This window comes from Rhyacophila brunnea, unplaced genomic scaffold, assembly GCF_057557595.1.
Source record: "Rhyacophila brunnea isolate RB1 unplaced genomic scaffold, BYU_Rbru_1.0 scaffold_19, whole genome shotgun sequence".
NCBI lineage: Eukaryota > Metazoa > Arthropoda > Insecta > Trichoptera > Rhyacophilidae > Rhyacophila > Rhyacophila brunnea.
Window position 1 is genome coordinate 34036969 of NW_028232848.1, and position 17911 is coordinate 34054879.

Below are 17911 nucleotides of genomic sequence, written 5' to 3' on the forward strand. Positions count from 1 at the left end.
AAATTTTTTTCATGCCCAATTTGTCATGTAAAATAGAAATGACGCTACCTTTTGAGATCCCTGTAACCTCAATTATCTCACTCAACTTTAATCTTCGGTCACTTAATACCATATCGTGGATTTTATTGATCATTTCTGGTGTAGTCACCTCTACAGGACGTCCTGAGCGTGGTTCATCCTTTGTTGATGTACGACCACGTTTAAATTCATTTAACCAGTTATAAATAGTTGCAAGTGAAGGAGCAGATATGCCGTGAACTAAATCCAACTCATTTTTTATTTCCTTTGCTGTTAACCCTTTTATATTAAAATGTTTAATAACAGCTCTAAACTCAATTTTCTCCATTTTTTGTAAACAAGCAATTTTTTTTTTTAAATGTACGAGAAACACACAACAACCCGACCAATCTGATTGAAACTTCGCAGCATACTGAATCGGTAGTGCCGCTGCATGAAAACAAACCGCTTACAGTACTAGTCGCGCCACCTGTCGGCTTTTCTAAGGACTTATTGACCCACCCTCGTATCTTACAATATCTCACATGCTGCAACCATTTGTATTACAAGATAATAAATAATATAATATAACTACATTTTTCTCAGTTTGACATTCACTGGTATTTTATGATGTTTGATTTGTCAACACAAATTATAACACCTGGTCTACGTCATGTGGTCTTGCCAATTTGATTGTTACTGCAATGCGAGTAAAGGTCATTTTTCTACTCACCCGTTGAAATTCAGAAGCCTACTAAGGTTAGAAATGAGAAATTAGAAAAACTATATGGATTAATCGATCAAATGGTCTCTTTTTGTTAATTTTGCAAAATAATTATATATCTAAATTGTCTGAAAATAGGATAAATACATGAAAACGTACGACGTGTTTTGGTAATATAGCGTCACTAATTGTACCGAATTTATAGGGTTTTATTTATTTTTTCATTGTTAATTATTATTTATAGTATTACGGAAATGTTATATTATAATAAAAAAATATTTTTATTGTGCAGTATATATTATTTTGTGAGAAAAAATCATTCAAAATTGGCTGATGTATACTCAAACTAAAATGGCTTTAAAATCTTTATTTTTCTGAAATTAAAAAAAGTACGTGAGTTAATCAATGAAATGTATTGTTTTACCCATTTCTTTCATACAATATATACCTGCAAAACTATTATTAAGTTCAAAAATTCACTGTGGCGTGACAGTCGTTTTGGCCAATTTCGAAAACAGGACCGACTATTTGTCATTTATTTTAAAAAGTAAAGCGAATCAGAAAATTTTAATGACACAAAAAGTGTTATTTGAATATTATTTATTAGATTTTAAATAAATAAAGTGTTTATTATGTGTCAATTCGTGTTAAACGTCCTTGCCATTTCCACGATTCTGAGAAGACAGGAGAAAACGGCTCCAATGGCCTTAAAAAATATGAAATACGAACAGAATGATAAATATTTGTGAAAACTCAAATCAACATGTTTCTAGAGTTTATCGTGAATATTTTTACACTAAAATCATGAATATTGTTTAGAAAATATTATGACTAGTTAATTCAGAAGTTTTCAACATTTACAAGAACCCGCGAGTTAATTCATCCGTGGCGTGACGCGACATGCATGCTTTGGCGAGTAAACTTGTCCGTGGCACTGATCATCTTTTTTAATACACATATTCACTTTATGACGGATCTGAAGTATTTTGACATCTCTCGCAATGCGACGTTGCAGATTGCCAGGGACTACTATTTTGCTTGGTGAAATAATTTTTCACCTTGTGAATTTCATCCTTTATGTTGCAAAATATTTTTGCCAATGTTACTACTTGTATGCAACAACTACCTCATCAAAATTAAGTTTACCTATATTTTTAAAGTGTGATATGTTAATTTTGTTTGGTATTATTGGTTAAGGGGGAGACTCATGCCAGCAGAGAACCTAGCGGAAAAATACGAAGCTTGCAATTTGAGATTTTTTATTGATAATTTACAATTTTAACTGTATTAATTAACCCGGCCGGCGCCGATGTCACACACCTTGTACAAATCAGGCAAATTTCGCAATGCGCATGTGTATAAATCGATGTCACCGCTTCCATATTTATCATACGGGACTGATTTTTTCACGTAAATTTGGCCTGATTTGTCCTTCTCCTGCCACCTATGACATATTTTAAAAGCATTGGTTCTAAATATAAAATAATCACCAAAGTTTCGAACCAATTCGTACGGCCAAGTTTTGCCGGTCGACAGAAATCAGTTTGAATTGAGCGCCGCGACTGCGCAGAATACGACAGACTTTCAACCGAGCGGGCCATTGCGCGGGATTGTATTTATCGCATATAAGTTGAATATTTACCGCAATCGTTGATAAATACTTTTTTTGCTGTCTGGTGTACTTATCACATTAAAACTGGCATGATTAACTATTGAACGTATGATTTTATTTTACCGTGATTTTTAAAATACTTTTTGTACTGTCTACCGTGTCCCATTTTAGTGAATGTGAAAATTAATACTGATATCAATAACTATTGTGTGTGAGTTTAATGGTTTCTGTGATTTGGCGTTCCCTAATACTGTAGTTAAACATTTTAAAAACATTTCATAGTTTTATAGTGCGTAAATATGGAGGAAGAAAATGTGCGTACTAATGAGGAATTGGACTCAGATTATGATATGTCGGAAGAGGAATTGGAACAGCATGAGACTGATCATGACGTCGACGATACGGACTCTGACGAGCCAATTGAATTTTTGCGGTCGTGGAGAACTGGCCCGTATATTCTAATAGTTCACGAATTCAATGATTGTCGATCTGGCGTGACATCGAACGACTTGAACGAATCCTCTCCCGAATGTCTTTTCTTTGAACATTTTTTGAATAAAAATATAATGTCGGAAATAGTGAACCAAACGAATACATTTTTTAACCATTCGTACAGTGCGGGAGACCTCGGACCGAAATCGCGGTCACACAATTGGACAGACACGTCAGTGCCGGAGTTGTATACATTTTTTGCCGTATCAATGCTGATGACTCGAAATAAGCACACGTCGATAGAGGAACATTGGAGTACCGATCCTTACCTGCATGCAGACATTTTTGGGAAAATAATGGCTAGAAATCGATACCAACTTATTTTACAAATGCTTCATTTTTCTGATCCTAGTGTGACCGCCTCAAATGATAGACTAGCTAAAATTAGATTACTGTTAGAACACACAAGAACAATTTTTAGGGAAACGATGATACCGTATCAGAATCTTTGCATAGATGAGAGCATAATCGTGTTTAAGGGTAGGTTAATTTTTAAACAATTCATTCCTTCCAAAAGACATCGATTTGGAATAAAAATGTTTGTGATGTGTGACGTAATGACAGGGTATATTATTGACTTTATAATTTATTGTGGGGAAGGGACTGACATACAAGACAATGAAAATCTCGGTATTTCCGGTGCGGTAGTGACAACGCTAATGAAAGACTATATCGGGAAAGGTCACACCTTATGGTGTGATAACTGGTATTCGAGTCCGGCGCTCTTTAAATACCTTCACTCTAACAAAACGAATGCTTGCGGTACAGTGAGAAAAAATCGTAAAGATATGCCAGAGTTCAGCAAACTGAAAAAGGGAGATACCGAGGCTAAGTACAATAGTCCACTTTTGGCTCTGAAATGGCACGATAGGAGGGATGTTCACATGCTATCCACCCTCCACGATGCATCATTTGGACCAACGGGAAAAGTGAACTATAGAACTGGCGAAAACATTGAAAAACCAAAATGTGTTATAGATTATAACAAAAATATGGGTACGGTAGATAAGTCCGACATGATGCTTAGCAACTTGTCGTGTATGAGAAAGTCGATCAAGTGGTATAAAAAGGTCGCATTCCACATGATCGACTTATATTTATTAAATGCTTTTTATTTATATAAATTTATTAAATGTGACAAAAAAACATTGGGCGATTTTCAACTCTGCGTAATAAAACAACTAGTGGACAAATATTGTGTGAGAATTTCAAATGCACCCCTGCCCAAGCCGACAGCGTCAACTAGCGATAATCCCGTACGATTATTGCCCAAAAGTGCAACGGGACATTTGCCAGAATACATTTTACCGACACAAAATACCGATAAGCCTAGAAGAAGATGTTTCGTATGCGGAAATTCTAAAAAAAATCCAAAAAAAACAAAACTCTCTCGCTATATGTGCCCAACGTGTGATGTTGCGTTATGTCTGTCACCTTGCTTTAAAATATATCACACATCAAAAGAATTTTAAAATAGGTTTATTATTGTATTTGTTTTTTTTTTAATATGTGAGTTCGTGTTAATTTATCAATAATATTCAATAAGTTAAGTGTTTGTGTAGTTTAAATATATTAAAAGGGTCCCCTTTATATTTGTTTACGACTCAACCCGAAGACATTAATATGTGATTTATCGATATGCACTTGAAAATTAGTAACACCAATTCGTGGGAACGTAATGCACAAGTGTCGAAATAGTACACACCGCGCAGAGCTCTAACTATTGGATACAAAATGGCGTCTTGCGGTGAGTTCTTTCAAATTTGGATAGCATTCGTTTGTTCGAGTGTTTCTGATATTATAACTGATTTATTACGGTTTTTTAGTGTGTCGAAATTATCTTAATGGCTTTGGGTTCTCGACTGGAGCTGTGACATATTTTTTATTGCTTTTTTTAGTATAGAACAAAGACGATAATGAAATTCATGCGTAGTTATGGTGCGTCATACGATTTTTGAGGCAGGTGCCGGGTTAATAAATATGTATCTGAAAACATTAATTTCATTATTAATTTGATTTCAAGTTATACACATTTATATTTTTATAAAAATCGATGTTTTTTAAAATAAATATAAAAAATATTAAAACGATGAATTAGTCAAAAATCTAAACGACAAAAAATTTAAAACTTAATAAACTAAATTTTAATAATAAATATGACCATAAAATATAATGTAAATAATACGATGTGACCCTGCAACGAATTCAAGTTTTACTACATTTTTTTACAATTGTAAGTTTATCTTTAAATTTAAAAAAAAATAAAAAATCTTTTTAATATTAATTTAGTTAAAATTGTAAATTATCAACAAAAAAAAACTCAAATTGCAAGCTTCGTATTTTTCCGCTAGGTTCTCTTGCTATTAATTCTCACCCATTTGAAAAAACAAACTATCATTTCCACAAATAGAGAATTGTAGACGTTTCATCGGTGCATTTATCGAGTCAATGTCCAGGTTTTCAAGGCAAAGTTGAACACAAACTTTCATCGAGATAGGCAGGAAATAAAATGTAGATATTAAAAGTAAAAGAGCCGTTTATTTCCATAAACAGATTTATTTATTTCAAAAACATTTCAAAGATGGCTAAAGCGAGTCAGTGAAATAGTGTCACCTTAAAATAAATAAAAAATAATTTAGTTATTAAATTTTCGTTACATAATTCAAATGCCCAATATTTCTTTCTTTGCCATGTCAGCATCTTTAACATACGCTCCAGTGGGATTTTCCAAGATGAGAGTAGTCTGCTTTCCGCCGTGTTCAACATTGACAAACTTGCAGAAAGGTGCCGGAGACCCGTGGATATTTTCCAGCGCATCATTACTGACATGGATTATTTTACCCGAAATCTTTGGTATATCTGCATCGGTCAATTTCTTCCCGTCGTACCAGACGTTGAACTGCATTCCATATAACCCGAAAATCCTACAAACTTGTGCGATGATAACTTGTAATGTCACATTTTTACCTTTCAAATCTCTGAGCAGAATCATACCGGTTAGAGAGTTCGCCCCGTATCTCGGAACGATTCCACATAATTGAACATTAACCCAAGGTACAGCCGGCATTGCTGATTCTTTGCTTTCCGTTATGATCAAATTCAACTTGACCCCTTTTAATTCTTGGACTTCTTCAATTATAACCGTCTTCGATACTTTTTTATTAGTCATTTGAACAAACGGTGTCTTAATAACGCTTTCGATAAAGTTATTATGTGACACCGCGATGCGCTGTATGTCACTCTTGACATCACTGACTGAGAAATAAACATTTACATCGTCAGTCGGGACTAAGTGCGCCTTCTTCCGCAGCTTTTGAATGCGGTTAATAATCTCTCTGGCGATTCCCTCTTCCATCATTTCTTGATCGGGTGCCACGTCCAGCAGAATAAGTACATCGTTATCGCTGTGAGCTTCGTATTTCTCATTAGCCTCCGTCGACTGGAAAATAAACCGTATTTCCGCTAAATCAACTTTGTGACCTAAAACTTCCAAATATCCTTGAGAAATTATACTCTGACATTGAGCATCAGTTAATCCTTTAATACTCTGCGTTATCGCCTTAAAATCACCTTTAAGTCTAGCGCCTAAAGTTTTATGATCGGGTTCAGCTCGTAAAGATACGCCGTATTTAACTTTATCTGTACTCAGAGTAATTTTACGAACGTTCATCTCTTCAAGGATATATTTCTCCAGAGACTTTATATCTGCGAGATATTCCGGATCCTGGTGTATGACTACTAATTCTGGCAGAGGATATTTGATAGGAATTGTTTTTCTATCTCTTAAAACGCGTCCTAATTCGATAGTATTCTGCATTCTTTGAACGGCTCTCTCGATATTTAAGTCGACTAACTCTGGACAGGTTTCAGGAAGCATTACGTAATGTATACTCTCGAGTCCGCCCCCTAAGGTAATTTTACTTAGAGTCTGATACATGAGCTCGGAGAGGAATGGTGTAAACGGTGCCATTAGACTTATCATGTTCATTAACACGCAGGTTAAAGTATCCAAAGCGATGTGACAGTCTCGGGCGCCCGTTTCGCCTTTCAATCTTTTCCGGTTCATCCTCACGTACCAATTGGTAAGGTGCGAAATGAACTTGGTCAATCGCGGGACTACAGTGTAAAGGTGATACGCTGCCATTTCGTTTTTAACGAAACCGAGTAACGACTGTGTGAAAGACAGTATCCATTTGTCCATGACGTTATCAGATTTATTTGTAGTTGAAACAAGTTTTGAATCGTAAACATAATCAACTTTATCTTCCTGAACGACTCTTTCGACATTCTGCATCAGAAACCGAAAAGCGTTATACCACGGAAGGAATACGTCTTTGATTATATCTCTCACTCCTTCTTCCTTGAAACGAAGATTTTCAGCTCGAACGACGGGCGAGTTGATCAGGTAAAGCCTCAACGCATCTGCTCCATATTTATTCACAACCTCCATAGGATCGGGGTAGTTCTTTTTGCTCTTAGACATTTTTTGTCCGTCGGATGCTAAGACGAGACCGTTGGCAATTAGATTTTTGAACGGTGGCTTTTTAAACAGGGCCGTAGAAATGACGAGCAACGTATAGAACCATCCTCTTGTCTGATCGATGCCTTCCGCGATGAAATCGGCGGGGAAACAATTTTCGAATTCTTTCACATTTTCAAATGGATAATGCTGTTGAGCGTACGGCATGGAACCGGATTCGAACCAACAATCGAAGACTTCCTTCACTCTCTTCAGATTAGGTTTACCTGGACGGGCCGAGGGAATTTCAAGGTGGTCGATGCTTTCACGGTGAATATCAGTGATGACCTGTCCGGTGAGTTTGGATAGCTCTTCAATGCTGCCGATGCAGACTACCTCTTCACCGTCGTCAGAAATCCAGATGGGCATCGGTGTGCCCCAGTATCTGTTTCGACTTATCGCCCAGTCTCTGGCATCCCTTAGCCAATTGCCGAATCTTTTTTCTTTAACGAATTCGGGTACCCAATATGTGGACGCGCTACTCTCTAATAGATTCTTCGTCATATGTTCCACGCGGACAAACCAAGATGGCACGGCTTTATAAATAAGAGGAGTCTCCGATCTCCAGCAGAACGGATAACTATGCTTCACTTGACCGCTCTGAAGTAGTCTGCCGCTGGTTTTTAAGAAAGCCATTATATTTTTATCGGCATCTTTAACATACTGGCCGACAAAATCTTTAACCGGCATCGTGAACTTCCCGCTGGCGTCGACTGGACAGATCGGTTCCTGATCTCTTGTGATGATTCCAGCCGCCAAACAGCACCGAAAATCGTCTTCTCCGAAATACGGAGCCTGATGTACTACACCGGTACCGGAATCGTCGGTTACATAATTGTCTGTCAAAACCTGGAATGCACCTTTAGCAGATTGGTTGGCAAAATAATCAAACAACGGTTTATATTTGAGACCTTTTAGAGTGGATCCTGGGAAAGATTCTTTAATTTGGTAGCTGTCTGGGTTCTTAAAGATTGTCTCGACCCGATTTTCTTGTAATATGTAAATCTTATTAGTGGCCAACTCGAGTATCTTGACATAAACCAGTTTCGGATTGACGCAGAGAGCCAAATTGCTCGGCAGAGTCCAAGGCGTCGTGGTCCAAGCCAGCAGACAACTGCCGTCGTCAAGGGGGAAGGTGATGACTACAGCCGGATCTACAACTTCCTTGTAATTTTGCCCCGACTCGAAGTTGGACAATGGGGTATTGCACGCCGTGGAATACGGCATCACTTTGACGCCTTGGTACACCAAGCCTTTGCTGAAGAGCTGCTTGAACACCCACCAGATGGACTCCATGAACCAAGGATACAGGGTTTTGTAGTCATTTTTGAAATCTGAAAAAAGATCAAATGTTTCGGGTAATAATGAGAGAGACTATCGAACTGTTATAACACTAGATAGCAATTCAAAACAATTTTATAATAATTAAAATATAACACTATCGATGACATAGTTCCATATGGAATCAACTCAAAATACATTGTTTTTAGATCATTTTCACACAATTTCGAATTTCAACCAAAAAAAACCATGATTTTTAACGAAAATGTGTTACAATTTTTTTTATTTAATCATCTAATACAGGCATGTCAATTTTTAATTTATGAGAAAAGTGTAAGTATCTACAATAAAGTTAATTATTATGGGTCTTACGAAACTATAAAAAAAACATTTTGACTTGTGAGGTTTTCACAGCTCTACGACAATGTGTTTGTGCGATATTAACTAAATCACATAAACTCTATAAGTTGCTCCAAACAAAATATGAATATGAAGCCTAGTATTACCGATCCATCTTCCCATCCTGGTAACGATGTTTTCCCAATCGCCCGCATATCTCATGACGATTTTTCTGCATTCAGCATTGTACTTGTCTATGCCCATTTTGGCCACATCGTCAGGCCCCTTGATGCCCAAAAGTTTGTCGATTTCAAACTCGACAGGCAGTCCGTGGCAATCCCAACCGAAACGTCGCTCCACATGATATCCCTGAAATTTAAAAAAAAAAAACAAGATTAATCGCATCATTTTGATTAGTATTTTTTGTTAAGCATCAAAGTCCAGCCTTACAACAGGTATTTATTTACCCAAAGATGTTGAAAAAATCTTCTATAGAAATGCAAGTAAATTTAGTATAAAATTGAAGCAAAAAAAGAACCTCTGGTATACTGATTAAATTAAATATAAGTGACTTTGTATTGCAGGTTCATTTGAAGAGAAGCTGCACACTTTTCGACTATGACATTCCATTATAATTCCAGATTCACCCAATTACTTAATTATATATATGTGCAGATATTGCTAAAATAAACCTTGAATACTTAAATTCATAGGATTGGATGGTGTACAATTAAATTCAACTTTTAGCTATAAATAACTGTAGAAAGATACTTCCTCATCAATTTTATGAAGGCAACCAAAAACAATATATTGACCATTATTTTAAAGATGAATGATAACATAAAAAAATAAGAAATGCATACGTAAGTTATGTCAACAAAATGACACGCCTCAAACCAGAACGCAAGCCACCGTTTGGTTTATAGGGCTGCCAATAGACGGAGAATATAATTAGACACTTATTACCAATCCAACATGTATAATCATTCTTAAATTCAAATTTTTAATACGAATTACGTGTAAGACTTTTCCACTTAGGAAATAGCTGCTAAAGAAATTAAACTCCAGGTCAATCAAGCAAACCCATGACTGCGAGTGAGGATCCTTCAAGTTCACCACTCACGTTCATGGTTGAGAAGATTAACGAATTCATATTATACTTATATAGGATCATGCACTCTTCAAAATGAGCCATGAAGTTAATTGAGGAATTACACTGGCAAATGAATGGTTTACAAATACTCCTCTCAAAGATAGCTACACAAAACCCTAAACAAGCCCGGATCGGAATGCAGGGCTTCATCAAAGAAAGATGGGGAGAAGCTGAATATCTTTGAAAGGATGAAATTGAGAAGGGTCTAAATCATGGGTGGCCAAACCGCGGGCCGCGTACGGCCCACTGGGTGTCAACTTGTGGCCCGTGGAGCAGTAAGAAAATAAAAATAATATCAAATGCTTCCGCTAGATGTGCTAATTTCGCAAATTGAGATTCGATATTAGCTCAAGATTTTAAAAAGTAGCATGTGATTTTTGCTGCATTTGCAACGCCATTGTAGATGCCACGTAGACGTGAATTTATTACCGGGAAATTTACAAATGGCACATTGTGAAATATGGTTGAATAGTTAAAGGAGAAATTCTATCAGGTTGGTTTGGAAGAGTTTTACAAAACATATTTGGATAAGGAGAAATTTCCTGCATTTTACAAACATGTTCTGTGATGACCGATGACTTTGCTATTTGGAAACACTTACACGTGTGAACAGCTTTTTAGTCGGATGAAGCATATCAAATCCCGAGTGAAAACACGAATCACTGATGTGCATTTGGAAAACTGTTTGCGTGCAGAAACAACCTCACTCGACATCGGTGCACTAAGTTCTGCCACACAAAATCAAACATCTCACTAAAATTACCTATTTTTATATTATTTTGTTTATTTTTTATTATTTAAAAAAAGTCTAATCTAATAAATATGTTTGATTCTTATTTTTGTTGTATTTTATTAATATTTATATAATATATATATCTTTTTTGTTTTGTATAATAAAAAAAATCGGTTGTGCGGCCAGGTTAGAAATCTCATTTTTAGAATCTGGCCCGGCTGCTGAAAAGGTTGGCTACCCATGGTCTAAATCTAGCCATACGGCCTTATAGAATGATGATGACACTGGTGAGGAAGGTACAACTACAAACTATTATCCCCCAGTCATCTCACATAATTATGCAAGTTGCGCAGTCTGTCACCAGTGACATCCTGTAAGGGTAGACAGGTAGGTCATTTGTTGCTTAAGGGCGGCTAATTAAGGAAGGAATACAAATATTACAACTTTTAAAAGTAGATTAAGTGATGAGAATATTTTGCCTGCATCACATTGTATGGTATTTTAAACTGCTAATAGGATGTAGGTATATGTATATCGGATTTTTGAAAAATCTCTATTGCATTTAAGTGTCCTTTTGAGAAAGAAATTTCATGGCATGTTATACGGTGATGGAAGACACCCAACCTCTCAAGACTCCTCTTGAATAAACCAAAAAGGAAGCATGGTTAACATTGCGGGTCTTTTTACTGGTTCTCCGCCACTGCTCGCTGTCATCTGTCAGTGAGCGCAGTGTTGCCAACCAAACTATAATTATAGTATGTTTTGGTTCGCGTACTATTAAAAATGTAACATTTTCGTCCCGACATACTATTAAAAAAGTATAGTACGTTAAAAATACCACAATTTTGAAAAATGGAATTAATTGAATTCGCCGGTTGTGCGAATATTCCCCATTGCTTATTTCATTGCGTTTAAAGTTGTCTATATTGTCGATGCTTAAAGTTCCGTAAAATGTTCGTACTTCAATCACAACAATCAAACAACGTGAAGCGAGGGACGTAGTAAGTATAATCTATATAGGTAATATAAATAATATAAAATCTCAGTGTGCGATATTAGTGTATGGACGTAGTCTTGTGTTGTATACTCTAAAAAACTAACGTGACAGTTAATGACGGCGGCCGGTGTTAGCATTTTTCGGTCGTAAGAGGTGTTTTAATAAAGCAGGGCATCGGAATTTCTCGAATTCTCCGTTATGTTTATGTGACAAACAAAAAACTTACATTTTCAACACGTCCTATAATTTTTGCCGAAATACTATAATGTCTCGGACCGCGTACTATAACTCGATGACAAAAAGATAGCTGAATTCCAAAATGGCGACTGACAGATAAAGATGACGGAGAACCAGTAAAGAGCACCAACATTGCTTTTAAATTAAAAGTAATTTGGTCTGGACAAGACTTAAAAGATAGATATTACTTATATAGATAGATAAAGATATTATTTCGTTAGGTATCTGAAAAGCAATCATTTGGATTTGCGAGTGAAACCTGCAACTGCCAAGGAATGTTGGGTACCATTTTGTCGTTATCACTAACATTCCTTAAAACCAGAAGACAGAATAGATGACTCAATATGTGGTAAGTATTACATGTGGAAAGATATCAAAAAGTTACCTGTTGATGTGCATATCGGGTGACAACATCCTTTATTGTTCCTGCCAGAATGTGACCATAATGAGGAAGGCCAGTGGCAAACGGGGGCCCATCGTAAAATGAATACCTAAAATATATAAATTTAAGGTTAGGTTGTCACGTCAGTCAGATGTATTTGACATATTGAAACTAAACCATTCCGTATAAATACCTGGGTTTTCCTTTCGATTGCTTCAATGAACTCTTGAATGCATCTATTTTCTTCCAGAATTCAAGAATACGCTCTTCCTCTTTGGGAAAATTGATGTTTTCCGGAACCCTGTCCACCTGGACCGGCATGATAAAATATTTAAAAGTCAGAATCCGATTTTTCTATTTTGCGGATTTTGCCGATTTTGCGGTTTCGCCGTGTCTATGGTCGTATCCATGTGCTGCCAGAATATTATTTAAAAAGTATATTATCTATGATTTAAAATTACGATTCACAATACAAATAGGTAACTACATAGGTACCTACGCACTTTATACGCACACTACGCACAGTATAGTGATAGTGTTACAAACTTTTAAAGTATAGTGATTTAGTGTATCGATTTAACTATAAAATTAATAAACGATTAGGTACAATAACAAACATACAATACTTTTATTAATTGACCAGATACAAGGTAGGTACCACTATTCTAGCTAGGTACATAAAACTACCTAGTTTTTTTTAGAATTTAGAATAGACTATTTTTTACGTTAAGTATAATATTTGTTATAATAACAATGAACAAATTTTAGTCTGCTTTATTTTAGCAGTATTGTAAAGACAAAATCGGGTTTGCCGCGTTGACACGGTCCAAGTACGATCCAAATACACTTGAATCGAGTGCCAGCCAAGTTTAGTGACAGCTTCATTCTAATTATTCCTATCCAAGCTAACTTGGATGAGTAGGACTCGGTCCAAGTAACTTGGATAGGAATAATTAGTATGAAGATGTCTCATACGAGTGCACTTGGATGCCACTCGGTCCAAGTGTACTTGGACCGTGTCAACGCGGCTTTACCTATTTTAGTAAGAGAAAACACGTGGTGGAAGATTTTGAAACATTGCAAGTATTGGCATTAAATTTTTGAAAAATCAAAAAATAATTGCAAAATCAGTACCTACCCAGGTAGGTACTGTAATCGAAAAAAGTATTGATCTACCGTGCAATGTGTTTGGTATTAATCTATTCTATTAAACTATAGGTATTAGGTATTAATGAAAGGAGTTTTACCTACCAATAAAACTCTTATTATTCATGTTGACTTTGAAGTCCTTGAGATAGGGTTTGTTCTTTCTTCTTCGCGTGAGGTTATATTCTACTAATTTATTTTCCTTTATCTTGTCGTTGGTCATTCCTCCGTTTTCATTTACTGGTCATACCCGCGCGTCTGTTTTTTATGTATAAAGTTTGGCATCACTTTGTCTTCATTATGATATGACTCAAGGAACCAGGTAGAAGTTACCTGGACTTCAAAGTCAACATGAATAATAAGAGTTTTATTGGTAGGTAAAACTCCTTTCATTATTCGAATTTGACTTTGAAGTCCTTGAGATATCTGTTTGTTATCACCTGGTGTTGGGTATGCCAAATTCCTGTATGTGACAATGATTCATTGACGAGGTATAGACCATCGTGACTATCCATGTATATGGTTGAATAGAGAAGTTAATGGGTTCTTTTCCCCTTCTGATGGTGGTGTATCCATCTTTCTCTGGTAGTTGTCGTGAAATGTCGACTCACTACGCCAGTTACCTCTCTTTAAAATATCATCTATTGGGTATATTTACAGTTTAAGGAAGCCACCACTGAGCAGACACTGCCTGGTGGTTCTTGTACCCCTGCTTCTAACAGTACTGACCATATCCAATTCCCTATAACTGTCCTGGTGGTTGGTTTTGGTGATCCTCTTGAAGATATAAATAATTCCAAATCATACCCACCTTCCCCTCTCCTTGGGTTTGACCAGCGCTCGAAATGGAAAAGATTACGAACCGGAGCGCTCGAAAATTAACATGGTTATCAAATTTTATGTGTATTTTATAAACATAAGTGTGCTAGATTTTTTATTATATGGCATATCTAGCTCGGACGGTCAAATTATTTTGTCCACGAGACGGAGCGATAACTTTACAGATTTCACGAACCGGAACGGCGCTCCGGTGCGTTCCGGTCCATTTCGACCCCTGGGTTTGACATGCAGACGAGTTTCCGTAACCAGAATACTGGGTCGATGTTTTGACACGTGGAAGCGCTTAGCTTCCATTCCGATTGACGATGCTTGGCGGTATCTGTATTTGAGCCAAACATTGGCCATACAATTATGTGGTCACTTTTTTCCACTAATCCATTGTCTACTATTACTGAGTAGTGTGAGGTCATGAACCCTTCGTCCCGATGCGAGAAGCAGCCGAGTAGGTGGCTGTCCTGCGAGAGGTTTTGAATAGGTTGTACTCCACCGGTGTTGTTTTCCTAAGATGATCTACCACTCGTCCTGGATCCCAAACCGGTGGTTTGACGGGTTTCGTTTTATGTACCGAAATTGCCTGTAATATATTGTGTTGTACTACCACGTTGATGCTGATATCTACAATGATAATCGGTTTGCAAAATGTGGCTATGGCTGACTTATGCACCAGGATGGTTATGTACGACAAACCCTCCATGTTGTGCATGTAGCCTAGGTATCTGGCCAATTCCATTGGTTGAGGGCTATTATGATCCATGAGGTTCATTTTACCCATGTCATTGTCTTCCATTTGTTCTAAGCTGGTTTATAAGTTTTTAGAGTCGAAGGCCGCCATCTGGAAGTAAGAAGTGCCCTTTCTTCCACCATTCAATTTGATGTTATTTCCACCCCACCCGAAATTATCCATAGTTAAAGGGACAGGTCCCGGGTCCTTGGAGTTGGACGGTTGGTCTCCATATCTACTAGTGTCGTATGTAGGTGAGGCATTGTATAAGGAGATACTATCGCCCTTTTTCGTAAGTCCACTTCCCAAAAGCATTGTTTCCAGCTGGGTGCCACTAGTAAGTACTTCCCTTTTGCTGAGTTCAGGTGCGCTAGGACTCGTGAAAGTATGTTTGGTGGGGGAAATATCCACGCCAGTCTGAAGTCCTACACTCAGCTGAAGGCGTCGTGAAACAGTGCGCCACTGTCTGTAACGTCTCGTGACACATACGTTGCAATGACATGTGCTGTTTCGCTGGCGAATAAATCCACCTCGGCAACACCCCATCTTTGAAACAGGGGGGTAGTTGCGGTGTTGATGAGGTGCCATTCGGAAATGAGTTGTCTGCGGGAGAGATGATCTGCCACGCAGTTGTAATTTCTGCGGAAGTATTGTGCAGTAAACGTGATGTTGGCTCGACTGGTAAATACTAGTATCTGTCGGCATAGGTTTGGGAGGGTGACAGATTTTGTGCCGCCCTCGTTATTGATGTATGCCACCACTGTTATGTTGTCTGTCTGCAGAAGCAGATCTGATCCTATGATTGATTGTATCTGAGATTGAATTGCAAACATCTCCTTCCTGTTGGAATGCCATGCCATGCTAACTGGCCTTGTTTCCACGTACCTGATAAGGGGTGTTCATTCAGTTGGGCTCTCTAGCCTGTGTCAGCCGCGACTGTCGTCAGGAAGTGATTGATGTGTGTCAACTCTGAGGGGCCTATCACCTGGAGCCACCACATGATGTCATGTTAGGCCTGTGGTGGGATTGTCATCTATTGGCGAGAATGGAACCTCGACAATTTTGATGACTGGAGCTTTGTAGCCGTCGGCAATGCAACCTTCTTCGTGGAGGTAGGATTCGAAGTTAAGTCGCCCCAGAAGGGATTGAACATGTGCCTACCTGAGGAACCAACTGCCTTTTTGTACCTGCGTTGTGTCAAATCTGAGGATCCTATCGCCTAGGGCCACCACATGATGTCCCGTTGGGCCTGTGGTGGGATTGTCATCAATTAGCGAGGATGGGACCTCCGCCATTTTGATGACTGGAGCGTTGTAGCCGTCGGCAATACAACCTTCCTCGTGGAGGTAGGATGTGAAGTTGAGTCGCCCCAGAAGGGATTGAATATGTGCCTGTCTGAGGGACCAACTGCCTTTCTGTACCTGCGTTATGTCAACTTTGAGGATCTTATCGCCTACAGCCACCACATGATGTCCCGTTGGGCCTGTGGTGGGATCGTCATCAATTGGCGAGGATAGGACCTCGGCCATATTGATGACTGGAGCGTTGTAGCCGTCGGCAATGCAACCTACCTCGTGGAGGTAGGATGTGAAGTTGAGTCGCCCCAGAAGGGATTGGATATGTGCCTGTCTGAGGGACCAACTGCCTTTTTGTACCTGCATTAGCAGCTGATGGTGACGGAGTGCTACACACTTCTCCGGCGACAGAAACCTCCGCTTGTTGTGTGTGTCCTACGTGATGTCCAGGGACCCTCATTGTTGGCTTGGGTTCAGACAGGATCTTTTAATATTTATTAACCACCCTTAAGACTAAAGGAAGGTTATCCTGTATTCCACCTGAACCGAGACTGTTTCTCGGATTGGTTGGCTACTAAGAAGTCGTCTAGGTAAATCAATATTCTCAACCATTCTTTCGTAGGCGTTCGGCGACCCAATTGGTCAGGGATGCCAACATAATCGGAGCGGTTGGCAGCACGAACGGGAGACACGTAAATTGTAGGAGCTCCCCTTGGTAGGCTCGTCGAACGAATCGACGATCTTGAGAAGCCATTGGTACCTGGAGGAACGCCTGGCTTAGATCTATTATTACTAGCCAGTCTTCTGTTTGTAAGACGGCTAGAACCTCGTATGGTGAATTAATTTGAATGGCTTTGGCTGTAGGAACGCATTCAAACGCTTTCGGTTGAAAACAGGGCATAGGGCCCCGTCTTCTTTCTTGATCAGAAACAGGGTTGAGAGAAAAACTGGGGGTTTGACCCGCTTCTTCTAGAACCCCTGAGATTTTTAAGTCCTCGATCTCGAGAGTGACGTCTGCTGAATGTTGCGTTTGAAAATTTTTCCGAAAAGTAAAGAAGGACTTACCAATGGTGGTATCCGCACAAAAGGTATGCGGGCTACGGCTATTATTTTTACCAATTGTTTTGAGGATTGGTTGCCCAATCCACTAACCCTTGTATACCCTTTCAGAAGCTGTCCCGTTGGGAAAACATCGCATTCTGGAGGGCCGCGATGGTCCTCTTCGTTAGAAAGTTAGCTGATGACGATTGGTCGCACCGACGCAACTTGTCATTTAGACCTAACTCTACGACCGTAGGGGCCGCCAAGAATTGTTTTTTGGACGTTGTGCCACTCCTCGCCGGTCCCCCTGCTGAAATAAGGTACGTAACGAGGATAGGTACCTCAAACATCAGCATCTTAATCGACGCTCGTACGTTGAACTTTTCCTCCTGTAGCAGTTCT

At 38.4% G+C, this 17911-nt stretch overlaps 1 protein-coding gene across 1 annotated transcript; it reads right to left on the bottom strand.

Moving 5' to 3' along the window:
* Positions 1-5343: 5343 nt before the first annotated feature.
* Positions 5344-12862, bottom strand: IleRS (Isoleucyl-tRNA synthetase). Its single transcript, XM_085945960.1, has 4 exons — positions 12660-12862; positions 12470-12575; positions 9132-9333; positions 5344-8678 (listed from the first exon to the last, which is right to left on the bottom strand). Exons 1-4 carry the CDS (start codon positions 12785-12787, stop codon positions 5488-5490), a joined length of 3627 nt encoding a protein of 1208 aa, XP_085802086.1. The 5' UTR covers positions 12788-12862; the 3' UTR covers positions 5344-5487.
* Positions 12863-17911: the final 5049 nt, after the last annotated feature.

Coding starts and splice junctions, on each gene's coding strand:
- IleRS (XM_085945960.1), bottom strand. CDS start 12,787: ATGCCGGTCCAGGTGGACAGGGTTCCGGAAAACATCAATTTTCCCAAA. Junction 9,334..12,469: donor CCCGATATGCACATCAACAG/GTAACTTTTTGA, acceptor TTTAAATTTCAG/GGATATCATGTGGAGCGACG. Junction 8,679..9,131: donor CAGGATGGGAAGATGGATCG/GTAATACTAGGC, acceptor ATCTTTTTTCAG/ATTTCAAAAATGACTACAAA.